General features: G+C 38.4%; 1 protein-coding gene across 1 annotated transcript in view; it reads right to left on the bottom strand.

Annotated features, from left to right (window-relative positions):
* Positions 1-1918: 1918 nt before the first annotated feature.
* AKAP11 (A-kinase anchoring protein 11) overlaps positions 1919-20433 on the bottom strand; it is a 34067-nt gene continuing 15552 nt past the window's right edge. Inside the window, exons 6-11 of the mRNA XM_052650307.1 lie at positions 15154-19660; positions 12106-12261; positions 8882-8965; positions 8054-8100; positions 4635-4795; positions 1919-2059 (exon numbers count right to left, since the gene is read on the bottom strand). Of these exons, the coding sequence (XP_052506267.1) occupies positions 1919-2059; positions 4635-4795; positions 8054-8100; positions 8882-8965; positions 12106-12261; positions 15154-19660 (5096 nt within the window). The remainder of the gene's footprint in view (positions 2060-4634; positions 4796-8053; positions 8101-8881; positions 8966-12105; positions 12262-15153; positions 19661-20433) is intronic.

Raw genomic sequence — 20433 nt, 5'->3', positions numbered from 1 at the left:
TCCAGCACAGCTCCAGAAAACGAACAAAAACAAAGACAGGAGGAAAACCTTACCATACAGGAAATCAACATTTTCAAGTACAGAGTTTTACAGAACTAACATATTGTCACTTTAGCTTAAAAGAAATTCAGAACTCAGTTTTGCTGTTAATAACACCCGTACATACGCTGAAAATACCAAATACAATTTGATAGCTATACACTTGTAAAAATTCAACCTAAGCTTAATAATCAATTAATCTATGTTAAAACAACGTGCTTCCTAACAATTAAGAACCTAGTCCAGTGCTGCTGCAGATCAAATTCTAAGAAGCTAAAGACAGAATCAGTTCTGCTTACATACATTTTCTACATCTCTCCAACCTTAAAAACACCCGAGAAACTTCTGCAAAATTTATCTTTAAGGCCTGCTCCATTTCTTCATCTTAAATTGGGAAAAACAGAAGCTTCTGTAAGTGTAACCTCAAAACACTTAAATAGATTTTGGCATTTTTCTTAAGAAGCAATGATTTCCCTGCCATAACTGTAATTCAAATCAATGCAAGTGCCCTGTTCCTTGTCCCCTGGCAGGTGCTACTGTCCTTGATACTTTGTGCAGCTTCCAGAAGAGTCAGTTCTCAGGAAAAAAAGTGAGAGCAAAACCAAAAGCCTCCAACAAAAAATGATTTCCTCATTTAAAAATCTGCTAATGGAAGAAGCAAAAATTCACACGCATATACCCTCATACAAAACACAATCCTGGTCCTCTATTCAAGTCAACTCGCAGTTACTAAGGACGAGTGGAACAAAATGCAGAGCCCAGAAAGACTGTATCAGAGGACTTTACAAAACAGTACAGATACATTTTACTGGGGAAGGGGTTGTTGGGAAGGTCCCGATTTTTCTAGAAAAAGCTAAAGTGGAGTTTTAATTTAAAAATCCTTGCTAAAGGATTTTTTCAAAATCCCAACAGAGAAAACAACTATTGGGCTTCTCTAAATACATTTCCAAATGAACATTAAGTTTTAAAATTTCAGTATGTTTTGCACCTTTATTTTCATTTAAAGAATAAGTTGGGGACTCAAAATAGTCAAAAAAGAAAAATTCTTACTGCACAATCTTTATAGACATTTTATTTTAAAGCACCTTTTTAATGTTAACAGTGGGTTTGTAACCAGAAAAGAGTAAAATAAAAGACGGTACCCACCACTAGCAAAGTTAAAGTTCTCCTTTACACACACACACACACACACACACACACACACACACACACACACACACACACACTCTCATGCCAGAACAATTGGAAACATTAGCAAATAAGATCATTTAATGAAAGGCTGGGGAAACTATCATTTATAGTATTTATAGAAACCTAAACTACTGTTTATAAGAAATTAAATAACTTGGGGGATTCAAAAAAATACCAACAGCTGAACCATGAAAATAAAACTGACCCTTAAAAATAGAAAAAGATGTCAGAAAAATAAATTAGCCTCAATGCTGTTTTTTTGATGTTAGATCTGTTATTAACAGGAAACCGTTTGCTTGAAAAGGAGCAAAATTATAACTCTTTATCCCTGGAACCCCCCTTCAGCCACCTCAGTGCAATTTCTAGCAGCACTATTTGGATGCGAAAAGAATGCCATCAATGTTCCTGAAAGCCTCATAGTCAGACCTTTCTTCAAATACACGTTCTTAGGGTCTTACTACACACACTGCACATGTGTACAGAAGAATAAGTGAAGCTAATATTTGACAGATGAGGAGAGTATGAACTATATACACCATATGATGACACAACACACTAATAGCTATTTACTTTCCCCCCAATTCACTTTAAATGTTAATATTCACTACTCAAATTTTACCCTATGCGTCTTTATCTGTTTCTTCCTCTCCCAAAACAAATAATAGAATACACTGGTTTGGAGTTTGTTCTATGCATTTTCCAAGAGCCAGTCAAACAGGGACTTGCATCTCTCCTCACTGGACGTCTTCTCCATCACCTCATAGTATTTAAGCACAGCCTGCAGGAGGTCTCCCACTTTCCAGCCTTTTTCCTGTAGCCGTTTTGAAAGCTAGTAAAAAAGGAAGATAAGCCAAACATTAACCGAAAGCAATTTTTTAACAATAAAGTTTTCATTTTTATTTATAACCCTGGATGAAACTGCTGTTTGCAGCAAAATACTGTTTCCCAGTTATAACAAGGTATTCTCCCCTAAACCACCACTCTTTACACAAATTAAACATTTTTCCTTCCTGGCTTTTATAAATACTCTCCTCCACAGAGTGACACTTTGGGATTGCGGGAGCCAGAACCCCACAAACCTCACCCAGCATAGTGTCTGTGTGGGCGTGGAGAGACTCCATCTCTACAGGAAACTCTGAACTGAACTAAATACATCTGCCACACCCTCAAGCGGGAACATAAAATAACAAAGACAATGTCAAGCTTAATAAAAGGATGTGGATTTTCCTTCCACAACGTACAGTGTGGCTTTCTCCCCTGGAATACGCACTCCAGGCTCAACAAAAACATACAAGAAATGTTCATATTTCAGAAAAAAGTAAATAAATATTAAATACTGTGGCAATCATTTTGTAGTATGTACAAATATCATTATGTTGTTCACCTGAAACTAATATGGTATTATGTATCAATTATACCTTTTTTTAAGTATAAAAATACAGGTTTAAATAAACTATCATCACCAATCTGAACCTGTCTTCAACTCAGATTTTTTCCTATTTAGTTCTATAAAAACTGTTTGCAATATAAATATGCTTAACCTTTTCAAAAAGTTTTACTGTGATATAATTCACATACCACACAATTCACCCATTTAAAATAGACCAGCCAATGGTTTTTAGTGTATTCACAGAGTTGAATGCAACATCACCACAAACAACATTAGGATACCTTTATTACCAAAGAAAAGTCTACCTGTTAATCACTGCCCATTCCTCCCAACCCCGTCAACTTGAGGCAATCACTAAGCTACTTTCAGTTTACAGATCTGCCTATTTTGGCCATTTCATTTTAATGGAATCACAAAATATATGGCCTTCTGTGACCTGGCTCCTTTCACTTAGCATAATGACTTCAAGGGTCCTCCACCTCCAGGGTGCAGCATGCCTCTACGTCATTCCTTTTTACTGACAGCCAATATTCCACTGCATGGACAGACCACGTTTTATTCATCAGTTAATGGACATTTAGGATGTTTCCACTTTTGGCCTAGTATGAATAACACTGCCTTGGACATATGTTTTCATTCCTCTTGGGTACAGACCTAGGTGGAGAATTGCTGGGTTATATAATAATGCTGTGTTTGACTTTTTGAGGAACTGCAAGAATGTTTTCTTAGGTTATGTGGGGATGCGGTTCCCTTACCTCAGCACCCTTACACTCAGCTCTGCCTAAGGCCTTCCTTAGCCCTCAATTTATCCAAGACTAAACGACTTGAAAACGCTTGCTTCCATAGTCAGTTCTAATACTTTCCCTACCTATTCTTTCCCCTTGACAATTCATTTCCTGAACATCCCCTTTCTGTCTTATTTCCTCCCTCTGCCTCTAAACAGAAATCTATGCTGGAAAAATTCAAGAAGTCTAAATAAAAACAACAAAATACAAAAAACAATTTTTTTATATCTTTTTCACACACTTCTTTCAATAATATTTTTGTAAATTCTGAACCGGAAATCAAGACAATTCCTTTTTTGTCATTATTAATCATTTTATACTGGTTATTCTTTGAACTATTCTACATTATACAGTAAGATTAAATGAAAGTTCTCATAAAGAAAAGTCCTAGACAAAAACCTTAAGGCTGCAAACTAAAAATTCTGGCTAATAACATGACTGGTACACAGTAAATTCTCAATAAAAATATTTTATTAATGCACCTAAACTGAATGCTTTAGTATTAGAACCCTACTAAATGCTCAAAGTGAACTACTGTCCCTTATTAAATGTTTATAAACTTTTACTGGCTTTTGCTTATGCTAGCTTCTCATACTAATGACACTGGATTAACAGAAGAGACATACTCATTACTAGGCATAATTATGCATCAATTAAGGACAAAGAATGGACTTCCCTGGTGGCTCAGATGGTAAAGCGTCTGTCTACAATGCGGGAGACCCAGGTTCGAGCCCTGGGTTGGGAAGATCTCCTAGAGAAGGAAATGGCAATCCACTCCAGTACTACTGCCTGGAAAATCCCATGGACAGAGGAGCCTGGTAGGCTACAGTCTATGGGGTCGCAAAGAGTTGGACACGACTGACTTCACTTCCCAAGTACAAAGAATAACTCGATCTTTTTGCTTATTAAAGACACCCAGCTTTGAGAATTTAGGATGTGCCAGGCACTGGATTAAGCAACTTTTAACAGTGTTATATTTAATCCTCACAAATCTCTGCCAGGTAAATTCTATGCTCATTCCCACAGCCCAGATAAAAAGACTGTGACTAGTGAACCTGCCCAAGGTCACACTGCAAGAGTGCGGCAGAGCTGATATCTGAGCCCAAGCACTGGACTCTAATGCCCGGGCATCTGCCCATTTGCTATCAGTGGGCATCTTATCAGATCAACTGTGACACAGAGCAGCACACACTGTGCCCTCACACCCACCCTACAAGGCAGGTACTTACTTGTATAAACTCCTTCTTTGCAGAGTCATGAAAATAAAGTTCTGCAACTTCTGCCTCAGAAGCAACAAGCCACTGAAGAATAATTCTTAGCTGGGGGTCTACTGTGCATGGCTCCATGTCAATATTTGTAATGAGCAGAGTCTTTCCATCTTGCTCCAAACCTAAAATTTAAATTTTTAAGCAATATGCAAAGAAATCCATCATTTCAATTCTCAGTACTCTGGTTTCTAAGGATATATAAGCATTTTCCATTTCTTAAGATTCCAAGGAATTTTCCAAAAAATAATCTTTTCTTAACTGCACTGTAACACCAACTAAAGCATTACTTTGAAAGGGCAAAATAATGTTAAAATAAAAAAATAGTTTGATCATCTGTGACAACACAATGCAAAACTCTATTCTGAGGCACTGAATTCAACTGGCAATTCACAAATGCCATAATTTATGTCAAAATATAATCCATAGTTATAGCAAATAAAACTAAAATGCTACAATTACAATCAAAACACAAATAAATATATTAAATGGACTTTCAGAAAGCTTTCTGAACTAAGAGAAGTGAATACTTGGATCACACATATTATAGCCTAAGTGCTGACCTAAGCTCTTTAGACACACTAACTCCCTCACCCCTCACAAGCACCCTAGGAGGAGGGAACCACAACCATCCCATTTTACAGGTTAGGGATCAGGGGTAGAGACAGACCAAGAGTCTCACAGCTGGGACACAGCTGAGTCAGGATATTAACATTGGCAATCTGGTTCCATGCTCTTAATCACTTCACTTTTCAGGCAAAATATGGGGGGGTGGAGGGGGGAGTCATATACAACCACTTACATCCACAAAACCAAACCAGGGACAGTGGTAGAAGACACTGTTCTCAAGTTTTGTTTTGTTTTTTTAAATAAAAACTATGTTTTCAACATAAAAAAAGATGAATCTCTGTTGACTATAAAACTAAACCAATATCCTGTGTTGAATACCGCTGCTTAGTGGTGGCTGAGCAACCAGCAGTGCTGAGGCCCGGGCCTCCCCCACAAGAGGCAGGCAGGGGGGCATGCAGGCATACACCACACCAATTTGCACCAGTAATGGACATTTGCTGGTGAATGTCCCTATTTTTTTTTTTTTTACAGTTGGCAGGGCATTTTAGACCACTACTAATTTTTAGGGTTCCTACTGACCTGTAAGATTTTTCATTTAAAAAAACTGGTTCCTGCTATTCTCTTAAAATAAATGTATTATCATTTCCTTCCTTTCCGCACTCTGATTCTCAAAAATGGGTCTGGCACACAACAGTATCATAGTCTTTGGACCATTCTATAAATTCTGCAGAGGTCATGGAGTTGAAAGGTTCTCTGTACCACTTGATTTTTCAGTTCAGGGTGTCTGGTTGCCTAAGAGTGATCTCTAAGAGAGGTCATTCAACTCTAGTGAAAAGAGAAAGAATTGACATCCTGCAACTACAAACAAAAATAAATAAATAAATAAAGCTTGCTGCCTTAGGATTTCCATAATTCTGAATTGTTTTCACTCAGCAAAAAATAAAGCAAATATTCTTCCCTGGCTGGCTCAGATGGTAAAGGATCTGCCTGCCAATGTGGGAAACTCCGGTTCGATCCCTGGGTTGAGAAGATCCCCAGAGGAGGGGATGGAACCCACTCCACTATTGTTGCCTGGAGAATCCCATGGACAGAGGAGCCTAGTGTGCAACAGTTCATGGGGTTGCAAAGAGTTGGGCATGACTGAGCAACTAAGTATAAACAAACAAATACTCTAACAAAAATTAAAAATACTGCCCAATCCCCCTGGAGAAGAAAGGCTACCCACTTCAGTATTTGAGCCTGGAGAATTCCATGGACTGTATAATCCATGCGGTCTCAAACAGTTGGACACGACTGAGTGACTTTCACTGTTACTTTCCCTTTTCACACCTACTTTATTTCAGAAGTATAACTCATCAGAAAAAAAAAAACTTACTTCCAGAAACCCTGTACGAAAAATGGCTACTAAGGAGTGGTTTTAGAACTAAATAATAACCTTAGGTTTGAGGATTTGGACTCAAAATTGATACATGACCTTTCTAAATTAAAAAAATACAATTGGTAATAAAACTTACTGGAAACCCAGGTGTAAAGTACATTTTAAGAAATTTGTTCCTACAATTTTCTGTTTGCCTATTTCTGAAGAGATGATTAAAGAATCACTGGTTCAAAAACTAACATCTAAACATGAATATTCTTTCATGCCACTCTATAGAAGACATTATTGGTATTTTCAGAAATAAAGGAAAATTAAGATTTTTGAAAAAAAACTCAACACCCATCTAAATATAATGAAAACTCAATTTCAAAGTGAGAAGTTTTTGAGTTTCACTTAAGACATTCTAATATATTTAATTAAGAATTACAAATCACATTCCAGAACTCTAGTATTTACACATTTGGAACCATGATCATTAAAGGAAGGAATGAGTATTTTCTTCAAATATATGTGTGAGTGTAAGACTGGAATTAATGAAATGGAGAACTGGTTTAAAAATATCTTTTATTTATTGATTTTTATAAGACTGACATCAAGCACTAATTCTAGAAATAACTAGTTTGAAAGGAAAACAAACTGACGTGATAATTATAATAATTATATCTCATAACACTAAGAATTTTATATTTTAAACAAAATAATTATATGAAGAGACTTTTATAAATTTCTCCCTCAAATAACTGAATACTTCTTTTAAAGTAGTTCGGTCTTTATTCTGATGAGTACCCTTCCTTTTAGTTTAACAATCAAATAACACAAGCTGCTCAGCAAAAGATCTGACACTGCATAGATTAGTTCAAGAATACTCTGATTTGGAATATTTCTTCAATTCCTTTATTATCTGTGTAATAAGAAATGTAGACAAGAACTTCTCCTGGGTCTACTCTAATTGCAAACTTCTGTAATTTTAATAGAAAACAATTTAAAAATAAATCAACGTTTGTCCTAATAAATAATTTCAAGTTACACTGAATAGTTTAAATGAGTAATAATGTGTTGAAGGGATCTCAAAAGACATTAATAACCAAAAGGGAAGGGGAAAAAACACCATTATGGAATTATAAAGTGATTTTTTTCTGTTATTATTAACAGTCTTCAGTTAGTATTTCCCATCTGATAGGACTCCATATAGATTCTTATAAATGTCTTTTTTTTGGTATGTTTATATTGTTTGAATGTTCCAAGTCTAGTAAAATGGCAAATAAATTAATGAATTTAAACAGAAAAGAATGTTTTGTAATGTAAAACCCTGACAACTCAGCAATAATACAGTGCCTATTTGATGAAAATGCACAAACATTAAAGACTTTCCTAAAGAACTTTATACCTTATACAAAAAACAGGCAAACACTTTAAAAAACAAACAGCTAGTTACCTTCTTCATCAGTCTGATGCTCCTCTTCTTCATCATCTGGCCCATCACTTACCAAATGAAGCAAAAGCAGTTAAAAAAAAAAAAAGCTTTAATTAATAATGGTATTAAAGCCAATTCTTAAAATGTGACCAAAAAATGAATGTTACAATATGAAATATGACATTTAAAAGGGGGAGAAATGACAAAAAAAAAAGGAAGCTTTGCTTCTCACACCATTTCATGTTAAAATCTCAAGTGCCAATGATGCCTAAAAGGAAGTTATCAGTAACAGAATTTCCACCTGACCATGATATACAGAGTGTCAAGTAATTACATAATAAAATTTAAAATAATTTAAAGCCAAAATATGCTAATTTGGTTTTAGATAACACAGCATTTGAATATCACAGAATGCCATGAATAATTATTTATTAGTGCTTCGGTTGATGCCATTTGTATATTTTTAACAGTTAAAAACACATTTTTTCCTATACTTTTCTTATAAATGGAATGAAACTATATACAGAAACAAACAAAAAAAAAACAAAGCAACAGAAATCCTGTAGGAAGCAAGCTCTTTTTAATGAAACAGTAATTGGTAGAATGAAAAATAGCAAGCAGTGCAACACATGCATAAAAGTAACACATTTTGCAATTAGGTGTCAGTCATATCTAAGCAGAGTTGAATTTTTTCATTAGATGTAAATTTATCAAGCAGAATCATGTGAAATATAGGAGAAAAGCAGGTTGATACATGTTGGCACTCTAACCCACATTCTTTTAAGAATATGATATCATGCATTAGTGGTGAAAGACTCATCAGTGTTTAGATTTCTGGACTGGACCAACCTGTCTGATGTTGGAAAGGATAAATTGTCCTCACACAAATCTCCTTCTAAACCAAGACTGCTCCAGCTACTGCTGTTACCATTACTGCCAGAGGAAGAAAAGAACAGAGCTGAACTAGAAAATGAATGGTAAAAACAACCCTGGTTTTCTTTGGAACGGCGTCCATCACTGATAACTGAGGATGTTCTGAAGCTGCCTCAGTGGGCACAGCATCCGTGGAGTTATGTGAAGACCATCGTTGCTACTACATTGAGGTGTTTGACAGCTTCAGAGATTAGGGAGTTTTCTTACTTGTCCTCAGCAGTTCATGAAAAGTATCCTAAATTTATATTTATTTTACAGATTCAGACAGTGACTTTTAGGACAGTAAATGAATGGAAGAACAAAAAAGTTTCACAAGGAAATTAATGTCTATGGCAAAACTTAGGACATAATTTGTAAAAAGCCAATGGTATCCAGTTTGGATAAAGTTTACACAGGTTAACATTCTCCCGAGTTTTTTTCCCTGAGTGTTTAGAGAGTGCACACAGTGACGGCCAGGGCAGGGAAGGAGGATGGGGAAAGGATGAGAAGGAAAACACTGAAACATAGTCCCAAAAGACCTCGTCTAACTACGGGGAGAAAACACATCTTCTGATTTTAAGATACTCATTATTATATGTCAATTATCTTTATTTCATACATTATGTATAATTCAGCAGCTGGCAAATAATGTACATTTTCTTCAGAATATTGCATAGCCAAGGTCTAATCAAGCATTACACTTGACAGATCAGCCAGTCACTAACACCTCACCGATACCTTCTTACACTGCCTAATCAAAAGATAGCAACTACGTTCTACAAGTGCAGCAAAGCGACAGGACACAAAAAGCAACTGTGTTCGGAAACAAAACTAAATTCAGTTTTTCAGATTAAAATCTAAACATGCAATTTTTAAAAATTCTTATCATTAAAATAATTAGTAAGCACATTAGTTTGCAGTGATAAGCAGCTGTATTTTCCCATAGTAGGCTAGACAATTATAAAAATATTTACACAATAGAAAATTTGGGTTCTAAAAATGAATTAACATAAAATCATCTTTTATGCATCAGTAAATGTTGATATGGTTACCGACAAGGGGCTGATTTTAAAAGTTCTAAAGAGTTTCCAGGCTATTTCAATAATTAACAAGTACATATTAGCACTATTCAACTGTCACAAACCATAATGCATTACATAAAAATTAAAATTGATCTGTGTCTTTTCAACATTACATTCAAACAAATATAGCTCTAGTGTAAAACCATGAAACCAACCAGTTTTGCCTACATAGTCTGGTGACAGACAAACCAAAAACAAGAAAATATGGAAATACAGAATGGTTAGACAGCTGTGAGCCAAAAAGAGAGAAAATAAATGATCTCAAACACCATAATTTACTTCTATTAATAGAATGGTTAACTAAGCACAAAAAAAAATTACAAAATTAAAAGTTTTACCCATTTCTACACTAAAGTCATGTATCTTAAGTGTGGTCTCTGAAACACCTGCTTTAAAATCATCTGAGACACTTATCAAGCATGCAGAATCTTGGGACTGCCAATGACCCAGCAAATCTTAATCTCTAGGAGGCAAGCACACCACCAACCCTGGATGAGCCCCACTAAGTTTTTCTTTGTGCTGGAAACTTAAATTCACACAGTACTGTTAGTTCTTATTAATTCTATGGTCAATTAAACCACAGGTTTTTTTTTTTCCCCTGGACAAAATGCTATCAGGTCAGGTTTTTCCCATTCAAGTAATTAATTTTCTGAACCTAAAGATATTTACTCATGTTTAAACACAACTGGTTTAGCCTCAGCCTGATTTGGTCTTTCTGAACTCTGGTTCTGTTAACAGGATTACCTTTTCATCTCTGGTTTGAGTCACTCACAAATAATGAGTGTTCTACACCACTGATAAAATAATGCTAAAGAGGAAGAACCAACGGCCGACCCTGGTAGGCACTTCCCTTCTTTTCATCATACCGGACAGCATTCCATATTGAGTCATTCAACCAGCTACAGCCCTTTTATGGCCACTAGCCTCTAAGTTCTCCCATTTTAACACCAGGATTTCATAAGCAACAATGTTAACTCCACTGAAATTCTAGAAGCCTGTTTCTCAAAGTGAGAGAATTATTTAAGTGTAAACATTCTAAAGGTATGGAGAGGAGCAAATGATAATCTGTGATATTACCCCACTTCCTACTACTAGTTTTAAAGACTGCCTTTTCTGGATTTAAATTTTGTAAAATGTTGGTGGCTTGTGTCACATTTTTAAAACTATGACAATAAAAATATAAAAATATTAACACTCACTGGTTAATCCAAGCATCAAACCAAGTACTTTGAGATGATGTGTTCTAACAGCTGAAAAGCCATTTCCTTTCCTTCTGCTTCATCATCCCCTCTTCCCTCCTCCTCCTGGTAAGTGCATTCCAAGGGCCTGTTCTGCAGAAGCTTCACAGGGTCCTTTCTACAAGTGCCCAAAACCCTTTCCTCTCCCTAGGCTCAGCTATGGTCAGTGTTAGTATTTCCAAGTATCACTTAATGTGAATAAAGATTTTGTAACATTTTATAGGTTACTCAGGAAGGCCTGTACAGCATTAGGAATAAAAGAAATAATTCTATTATAATTAATAAAATATTCTAAAACTGGTTTTAGAAACAAGGTTAACTGAGAGAATGATACACGAAGTGCCTTCTGTTATATCATACTGTATTTTTGTAATGAGTTTACGTATTTTCAGTCATTCGAGTATAACTGCTCAAGTTACAGTGATCCTGAATGGACAAATAAGGAATCCTTCCCCTAGAAAAATACGACTATAATATCAAAAAAATTACAGGACCATTTTGATGCCTTTTACAGATAATTATTCTTTTTCCTGTCCTTTAAAGTGAGAAAGAAAATTTTTTTCTCAAAGTTCATGAGAAAGTCAAGTACAGCATGAAGCATATAAAATCAAATGTATGACATATTTTTCAATTATTGGCACAAAGAAAATTAGTCCAGCTAATTACTATATTTAATAAATGTCAAACCATTAGAAATAATGTTGGAACAAAATACACTTTGATAATAATGGTTAGGTTTACAAATTCAGAATTTTAAAATCAAATTCAGTATAAATTTGGAACTTATTTCTGAGGAGTCTGAGTTCCTAAACTATGCAATTACATTCAAAATCACAGTTACCTTTCACTTAGATGGTGAAAACTACTGCTTTCATCCTGGTGTTCATCTTCAAAACTTAAGTTGGACCAGCTTCCAGTACTGTCCTCACCAATACTGAGATGCATCTGCTGGCTACCAAGAGACTCAGCTGACTGAAAGTCTTCTGTTTCTTTTGGACTAGAAAAAAGAAAGAAAATAAGTCCAAAAGCATCAGGTTCTGAGTTGTATTATTAATAGGAATATCCATTTGATGATAACGATGACAAAAACAAGAAATGGGACCTTCAGAGTTAGACCAGTGGTCGATCTAACCCTTTGTTTGGGTCTGCTAATAAAGAGACTTGGCAGGAGAGCTTATTAATTTCAAAATTAACTGAGATACCCACTGATATCCCTAACCTACTCTGTTCGTCTATTATGGGGCCATCCCAAGCACAGCACTTATTTAGATTCTCTTCAAAGCAGTTCATATTTTCAGCTGGGACACTAGGACGGAGCACAAGTTCCTAAGTCTGCCACATCTGCTTTGTAAACAGTATTTTTATTTGTACCAAAAATTACTCCTTTTCTGGCTTTAAGAACAAAAAAAAAAAGTAGTTCAAGGAATTCTGGACTATCAATCGAGGCTACAGTCAGACTAGCCAAATCTCTTCAAGATTCTGAGCATGGATCATAATCCCTCTCATTTTTTTCCTCAATGAAAAAACACTTATAGTTTTATTCTATCTTCACAAGAAATTCCATTTTCTGTTCAATTACTGTGTATGCCCCTTCTACATTTTATTCTTGACTAACAGTTTAAAGTGATGTTTTAACTTTCTGTTGAAGTAGTTGATTTACAGATATGCAGATGACACCGCCCTTATGGCAGAAAGTGAAGAACTAAAAAGCCTCTTGATGAAAGTGAAAGAGTGAAAAACCTGGCTTAAAGCTCAACATTCAGAAAACTAAGATCATGGCATCTGGTCCCATCACTTCATGGGAAATAGATGGGGAAACAGTGGAAACAGTGTCAGACTTTATTTTGGGGGGCTCCAAAATCACTGCAGATGGTAATTGCAGCCATGAAATTAAAAGACGCTTACTCCTTGGAAGGAAAGTTATGACCAACCTAGACAGCATATTCAAAAGCAGAGATATTACTTTGCCAACAAAATCTGTCTAGTCAAGGCTATGATTTTTCCAGTAGTCATGTATGGATGTGAGAGCTGTACTGTGAAGAAAGCTGAGTGCCAAAGAATTGATGCTTTTGAATGGTGGTGTTGGAGAAGACTCTTGAGAGTCCCTTGGACTGCAAGGAGATCCAACCAGTCCATCCTAAAGGAGATCAATCCTGGGTGTTCTTTGGAAGGAATGATGCTAAAGCTGAAACTCCAGTACTTTGGCCACCTCATGTGAAGAGTTGACTCATTGGAAAAGACTCTGATGCTGGGAGGGGTTGGGGGCAGGAGAAGGGGACGACAGAGGATGAGATGGCTGGATGGCATCACCAATTCGATGGACTGAGTTTGAGTGAACTCCAGGAGTTGGTGATGGACAGAGAGGCCTGGCGTGCTGCGATTCCTGAGTTGGACACGACTGAGCAACTGAACTGAACTGATTTTACATTATTTTATTAGTTTCAGGTGTACAACACAGTGAGTCAGTATGTTTAAGGATTATATTCCATTTAAAGTTATTAAAAAATAATGGCTTATATTTCCCAATGCTATAAAATTTACCCTTGTTGCTTATTTTACACATAGTAGTTTGTGCCTCTTAACCCTATACCCCAATCTTGCCCCATATTTTCAAGCATGAAGAGGGAAAGTGTTAGTCTTCTGATCAAAACCTTCCAGTGGCTTCTCATCAATCAGAATAAGAGTCCAAACCCTTTTAACATGCATCTGGTATGATGACCTCTCATGACCTCCACTGGGCTCCTGCTCTCCCTGGCTCACCCACCTTAGCCACACAAGCCTCTCTGCTGTTTCCCCAATACACAGTCCCACTAACCTTGGCTGGGAACTCCATTTCCCTGATTCCCACTTAGCTATTGTCTCTTCACCTTTGGCTCGCTGCTCCAATGTCCCTTTGTCAGAGCTGCTTCCTGCTACCTCTTCGAAACTGCACACCACCCCCAGCACTAGCTCCCTGCATCTCCCTATCTTAAGATGGCCAAGAAAAGAGGCAGTGCTTGTCACGGCACTGACAAAAGATACTAAAATATCCTGGGTTACCATGTGGCTCAATGAAATTCCTCCTCAAGAAATTTTCTCTTTCCATGAGACTAACAAAAATAATCCTACAAACTAATAACACCAGTCAGTCCTAATGTTTTCCCAGGGAGAGAGAAGGCTAAAAGTGAACATCTGAACTAAGCTGTTAGGCCCACTGAGCACAAGGCATGGCCTCTAAAACACAGAACACTGTAGGACTATCAGAGAGAGCTGTCCCTTAGACGGCGGCTTATCCAGAGGAGTGGTGGCAGGAGGGGGCTAGTTAGAGAATGCTTGCTTTCCTCATGGGGCTTCCTTTGTGGCTCAACTGGTCAAGAATCCACCTGCAACACAGAACCCTAGGTGGGTAAGACCCTCTGGAGAAGGAAATGGCAACCCACTTCAGTATTCTTGCCTGGGACATCCCATGGACAGAGATGCCTGGCACGTTCAATTATGCTCTTTGTAAGAAAACTTACCTTTGTGAACAGAAATAAAAACATAATCTCAGAGTGGTACATTAATATGGTGATACTCAGTATTTGCTGTATGAACTTCTCCAGCTGTTTCCTTGATTCAACCTTACCTACTCTACAGCTGTGTAAACTTGGGCAAGGTGACTATCTACTCTAAGCCTCCAATTGAGGAAATGGTTCATACCTTCCTTCCCCCAAAGGGCTGCTGGGGGATAATGAGACAGTGTCTATGAAAAGTAACAGGTAGGATAGCAACGATATGCAAATATAATAGGGAGTATTCCTTTTTGTTCATTTAGGATTAAAAAGAATCACATCTTTCTGAACATCTTTCTAAGACATAAATAATCAAGTTAACTCTTTACTGCAAAACCCAAAAGAAATCAGAAGCTTACCTGCTGATGGCCTGTCCAGCACTGACCACTGCTGATGCCAGTATCTCTGTGCTGAGGCTCTCGGCAAAGCTGGCGCCTTCCTGTCCGATCCCACTGTCGGCTGCCTGGCTGGTACTACTCAGCTCTCTCTCTGCCTTTTCAATCGCTTCAGCAACTATCTTCTCAGCAAGCACTGTCTTCTTATCGAGATTAACGTGAATTTGAGGGACATCAAGATGAAAAATCCTAGATTTCTGATAGAAGCTGCTAAGCTGTGAATGAGAAACTGGCTTACTACCAGCAAGTGAATCCGGTCTGGGAAAGCGAGGAGACGAATTTCCAGTGCAGTCATGGAGCTCTTTACGGTCACAGTATCGGCAAGCCTGACCCACCAGATGTGACAGCTTTTCTGCGTAAGTGATCCTATCAACTGCTTTTGTGGCTTCAGACACATGGAAGACGGCAGATCCTAAACCCACCTCTAAAGTGTCGCCCACAACTTTGTTAGCATACTGCTCTATAGCTTGAACGACAGTCTCTCCATAGCCACACCCACTCAAGCTGCCTGTACTCTGAGAAAATCTGTGATTCTGTGAAGAAGGCTGAAGAGACTTGGGAAACTCTGGCCCGACATGAGTCTCAGTATCTTCGTCACATGCGTTTTTTTCATAAAGGCAAGAATCTGTTAACGATTTTGGCAAGCCACCTGTTGATGCCATCAGCTCTTTTGTAACATCTCTTGTGATGCTGTGAGCAAGACAGGTTGAAAAACTATGTAGTTCTGAGCACTCACTTCTGCACATGTCCCGTGTCCACTCACAAGTCTGGTTTTTATGAAGGTAACTTCCACCACTTCTGCTTTGTCTTTTTTTATCTGCTTCTTGCTGGTGTTCTTTATTTAAAAACAGTAACAGTTCATCGTTGGTTTTCACCTGTGAGCTCTGCAAAGGGAATATTTTGGAGCTGCACTTCACTTTGGCTGTTTTAGCTGCTTCTTGCAATCCTGACTTAACGGACCGATAGGCAAGTCTGTTGGCGTACTGGTCCATTATTAAGTCACTATTACCACCTTCCTGTTTTAGTATTTGGATAATGTGACCTGCATACTCATCTGTCACACTTTCACAGCTGGGATACTTGTACGTTAGACCTGACAGACAAGAACTTGGTGGCAAAGGAAGAACACACGGATCTACTCCTCCCGGGTGTGCTACAGCCTCTACATCCGACTTCTCTTCTGATCTATAATCTTGGTCACCATCAACACAACTGTTCCTCTTCCTCCTGAAAAACATACAGCTCCTAACTTTTGCTATTTTTTCAGCTTCCGTAATGACTTCTGCTGCCATATCCCCTGCAAAACTACGTAATGCTTGTAAGCTTTCATCTGAGCACTTTAAAAAAGCAGGTGACAGGCTTCTTTGACTCTGCACATTTAAGCAAGGGCTTTTCACCCTGGCTTCTTGAATCACTTTATTATCCAAATGGGAAGCCGCCATTTCGGTTGCGAGAGAAACGATGTGTGTCGCCAACGTGTCTGCAAACTGAACTTTCTTCCCTGCTGGCTCCAACTTCACGTCCACCTCTGGCTGCTCTTCGCCTTCACTACTTTCAACTTCTTCTGAGAGAGACCGCATGAGCTTCAACATGAACTCTTCTTTTTCTATTGCATTTTGTTCATTTTCAGACAAACTGCTTACAGACGAGTTGTGAGGTGTGGACGGTGGTGTGGCCGGTGCAAACTCTTTTGCTAACTCCCCCTTAAGCTTTTTGGTTAACTTCTTGATATCCCACTCAGAAGGAGCCTGGGATGGAACCAGAGGAGTTGATGGAGGGGTGTCAGGTATTACGTTCCCATCTCTCATTTTCTGTTTCTCTTCCACGTGCAAACCATCTGCACAGGTGAGCACTGTGGATGAGAAAGCATGTGAATGGGGAAAAGAGTTTTCCTGCCCAAAAGCCAAGGGCTCAAGGGCTGAATTATGCAAATTCTGCTTTTTCACAGATTTGTCCTTAGCAATTTCCTTCAGGTCGGCTTTCTGGCCTGCTGCTGGTAGACAAGGTGGTAGTGTCTCCAAAGAAAATCCAGGAGCCACTGAACCTTTACCTTCTGGAACACAATCCTTTCCTTCTGAAAGTGAACAGTGAGTTAAATGATCTTGAGCTTCAAGAAACTTGGGGAACTCTTCCAAGGTCTGTGACTCGTCTCCAGGAACAGGCAAGTCTTTCTTGTGGAGGACATTTTTATCTACATTTAGGATCACTAACTTGCTTTCATCTATGGAATGTTTGATAATAGATTTAGATAACTGACCGGCGAACATGTCCTTCTTGCTAGCCTCACTCTGTGGCAGTGTTGTTTGATCCCAGTAGGGGATCGAAGAAGGGGTTTTTCCCTTTCCTGTTTGAGTTAAACAATCTGTGTGTTCTTCTGTTTTTGCAACTTTGGAAGATGTCACTGAATCTATAGTTTCATTTACTATCGTATGCACCATTGCAGCAGAAAAATCGCTAATAATGACAGGATCATTTGTTAACTTTGAAGAGCTTTTTGTTTCAACAACATCACTAGTTGGTTTCACCTCATTCTGGCTACCGGAGTTGTGGTCTGAAGGTAAACAAATATTCCTGAGACAAGCTAGCTCCTCTTCTTTGCTTTTTGCGGCAACACCTGCTAGGGTAGGACTACCATTCAAATGACTATCATCACATGATGGATAAGACTTTGTCTGATACCTATTAGAAGAAATACGGTATGGGAGAAGGGCACTTCCTGCCAAGGGCACTGGGATTGAAGTAACAATTCCTGAAGTACAGAACAAGGCCTGCTGCACCGTGTATTCCTTTTTATATTCCTGCACTGGTTTCGTCACCACAACTGTTTGACTGTTAGAAGTAGGGGAACACACAGAAGTCTGTGTCGCTGACACTACATCTTCTGTGCTCACAAACTTGATGTTTTCTGGGGAAACGCTAACTGCTGCCTTTGTGGTGAAGGTAACATCAACCTGAGACAGCTCAATGAACGCTTCCTGTATTACAGATTCAGACAGATCTCTTGCATAGGACTTCACCACTCTGTCTTCGTACTGAAATGACCGACCCTGCAGAGATGCAGGTGTTGGAGGATACGAGAACTGACACACTTCCATGATGCCTTCAAAAATAAGCTCTTCGGCGAGATCTGCAGCAAATCTAGTGACGGTGTTAGTGAAGATCTGTTTCTTTACATATTGTAGATCTTTTAAAGCATTTGAGAATGCCTCACTCACCAAAAAACTAGCCAGGCCACCAATGGCTTGTTCTTTCAGTGAAAAAGCACGCTGCCTTCTCAGTTCGTTAAATGCCATTTGAAAAATGGATGACGTCAACTTGATGGCTAACTGGCATAAGGCATTGGTACATGAAGAGACCCCCTTCTGTAAGTCTTTAAATGCACTGCCAAAACTTTTTTCCACGAGATCTGCTGCAAACTTCTGAATGCTATCAATCATTAAGGGTTTATTTTTAGACTTACTTTTTTGATCAAGGCTTCCATGCTGAAGAGCTACCATTTTATTTTCTCCCTTTTTAATACTATTAGTGTTGGATGTTGCATTTGTATGTTGGCTATGAAGAACTGAGCCCAGAACTTCACAGGAAATGCTATTTGCATAATCTTCATAGGTGTAATAAAGAGAATCAGGATTTTCATGACTCCTATCTCCACCAGTATCTGTTTGGCAAAAGCATTCAGCTGGAGTACAGCCTCCAAGAGGACTGAAAGCAGAGGACCGAATAGGACTAAACAAACCACTGTCTTCCCCTGAGGCCTTCACGGGGCGGGGAGAATCTGGGGTGTCACACAGGTTACTATAAGGGGATTCGGGTTTACGAGGTGTTGGCTTCCTAATGTTAGCTGGGAGAGCTGGCCGATCAAACTTGAATTTTTGAGGATTCATAGTAGTGGTTACAGAGCACAATTTTTCATGTTTGTGCCCTTTCTTTTGCGATGACTTCCCTATAGCAAGATCTTTCAGAAACGGACAAGCAGTCTCTAAAGTTTGTTCTAGTTCATCAAACTGATCAAAACTATCAAAAAATTCACTCACTTCTGAGTCTGAATCCTCAATATCATCTTTCGTCACAGGAATTTTAGGTAACTCAAGTTTTGCTTTCAAACTTTTTTGATAACCTTCTTCATCCAAGAAAATAACAGGACTTGGACTTGAGCACTCTGATTCAGACGAGTAGGCAGGAGAAGAGGAGAACAACGGTTTCTGGGCATCACTACCTTTCTCTGAAGCAGCAAAGGACCTATAGAAACTCCTCTGGACCCATGGTTCAGAGACTGATGTTGTGACTGAAGTTCTCACTGGAGGCAGTTTTTTATGTCCCAGAATGTTTATTAAAGAAGCTGAAGGTTTAGCCAATGACTTCTGCTGCTCAGAGCCAACCAGAACCCTGAAATCATGGGTATCCAAATGGTGACCAGAAATAGTCTGTGAAGCAGCATCACACTGGCTCCTTGGTGCAATTATGTTTAATCCTAGAGGAAAAGAAAATGATTATTCTTGAAAAGAATTTTTTCATTGATTTAAATAAATGGGAATAAGTAGACTTGAAGCATGAAATACTCATTTGTATTATAAGTATCGTCTATACTATTTCGTTTTAACACAGGGATCCCCAACCTCCAGGATGTGATGCCTGATGACCTGAGGTGGAGCTGATGTAATAATACTAGAAATAACGTGTACAATAAATATAATGCACTTGAATCATCCCGAAACCATCCCCTTCCTGCCCTAGTTCCATGGGAAAATTACTTTTCATGAAACCAGACCCTGGTGCCAAAAAGGATGGGGACCACTGAATTAACAGATTTATCTCAAGTTGTACTTAAGAACAAGTATTCAGTTCAAGTCAATCGCTCAGTCATGTCCAACTCTTTGTGACCCCATGAACCGTAGCATGCCAGGCCTCCCTGTTCATCACCAACTCCCAGAGTCCTCCCAAACCCATGTCCATTGCGTCGGTGATGCCATCTAACCATCTCATCCTCTGTCGTCCCCTTCTCCTCCTGCCCTCAACCTTTCCCAGCATCAGGGTCTTTTCTAATGAGTCAACTCTTTGCATCAGGTGGCCAAAGTATTGGAGTTTACCCATTGCTAAAATATTCTCATTCTAGCCCACATCTAGAAATACCTGGTCTAAGGAATATCTAGCATGCTACCACATGTTAGAAACACTAATATTTAGGTGACCCTGCCAGCTAGCAATAGATGTGGGTAACAATGATCTTAAAAGACATGAGAAAGT

The sequence above is a fragment of the Budorcas taxicolor genome, chromosome 12 (assembly GCF_023091745.1).
Source record: "Budorcas taxicolor isolate Tak-1 chromosome 12, Takin1.1, whole genome shotgun sequence".
NCBI lineage: Eukaryota > Metazoa > Chordata > Mammalia > Artiodactyla > Bovidae > Budorcas > Budorcas taxicolor.
The sequence above is the reverse complement of the archived record's forward strand: the minus strand, read 5'-3'. Positions and strand labels throughout refer to the sequence as shown.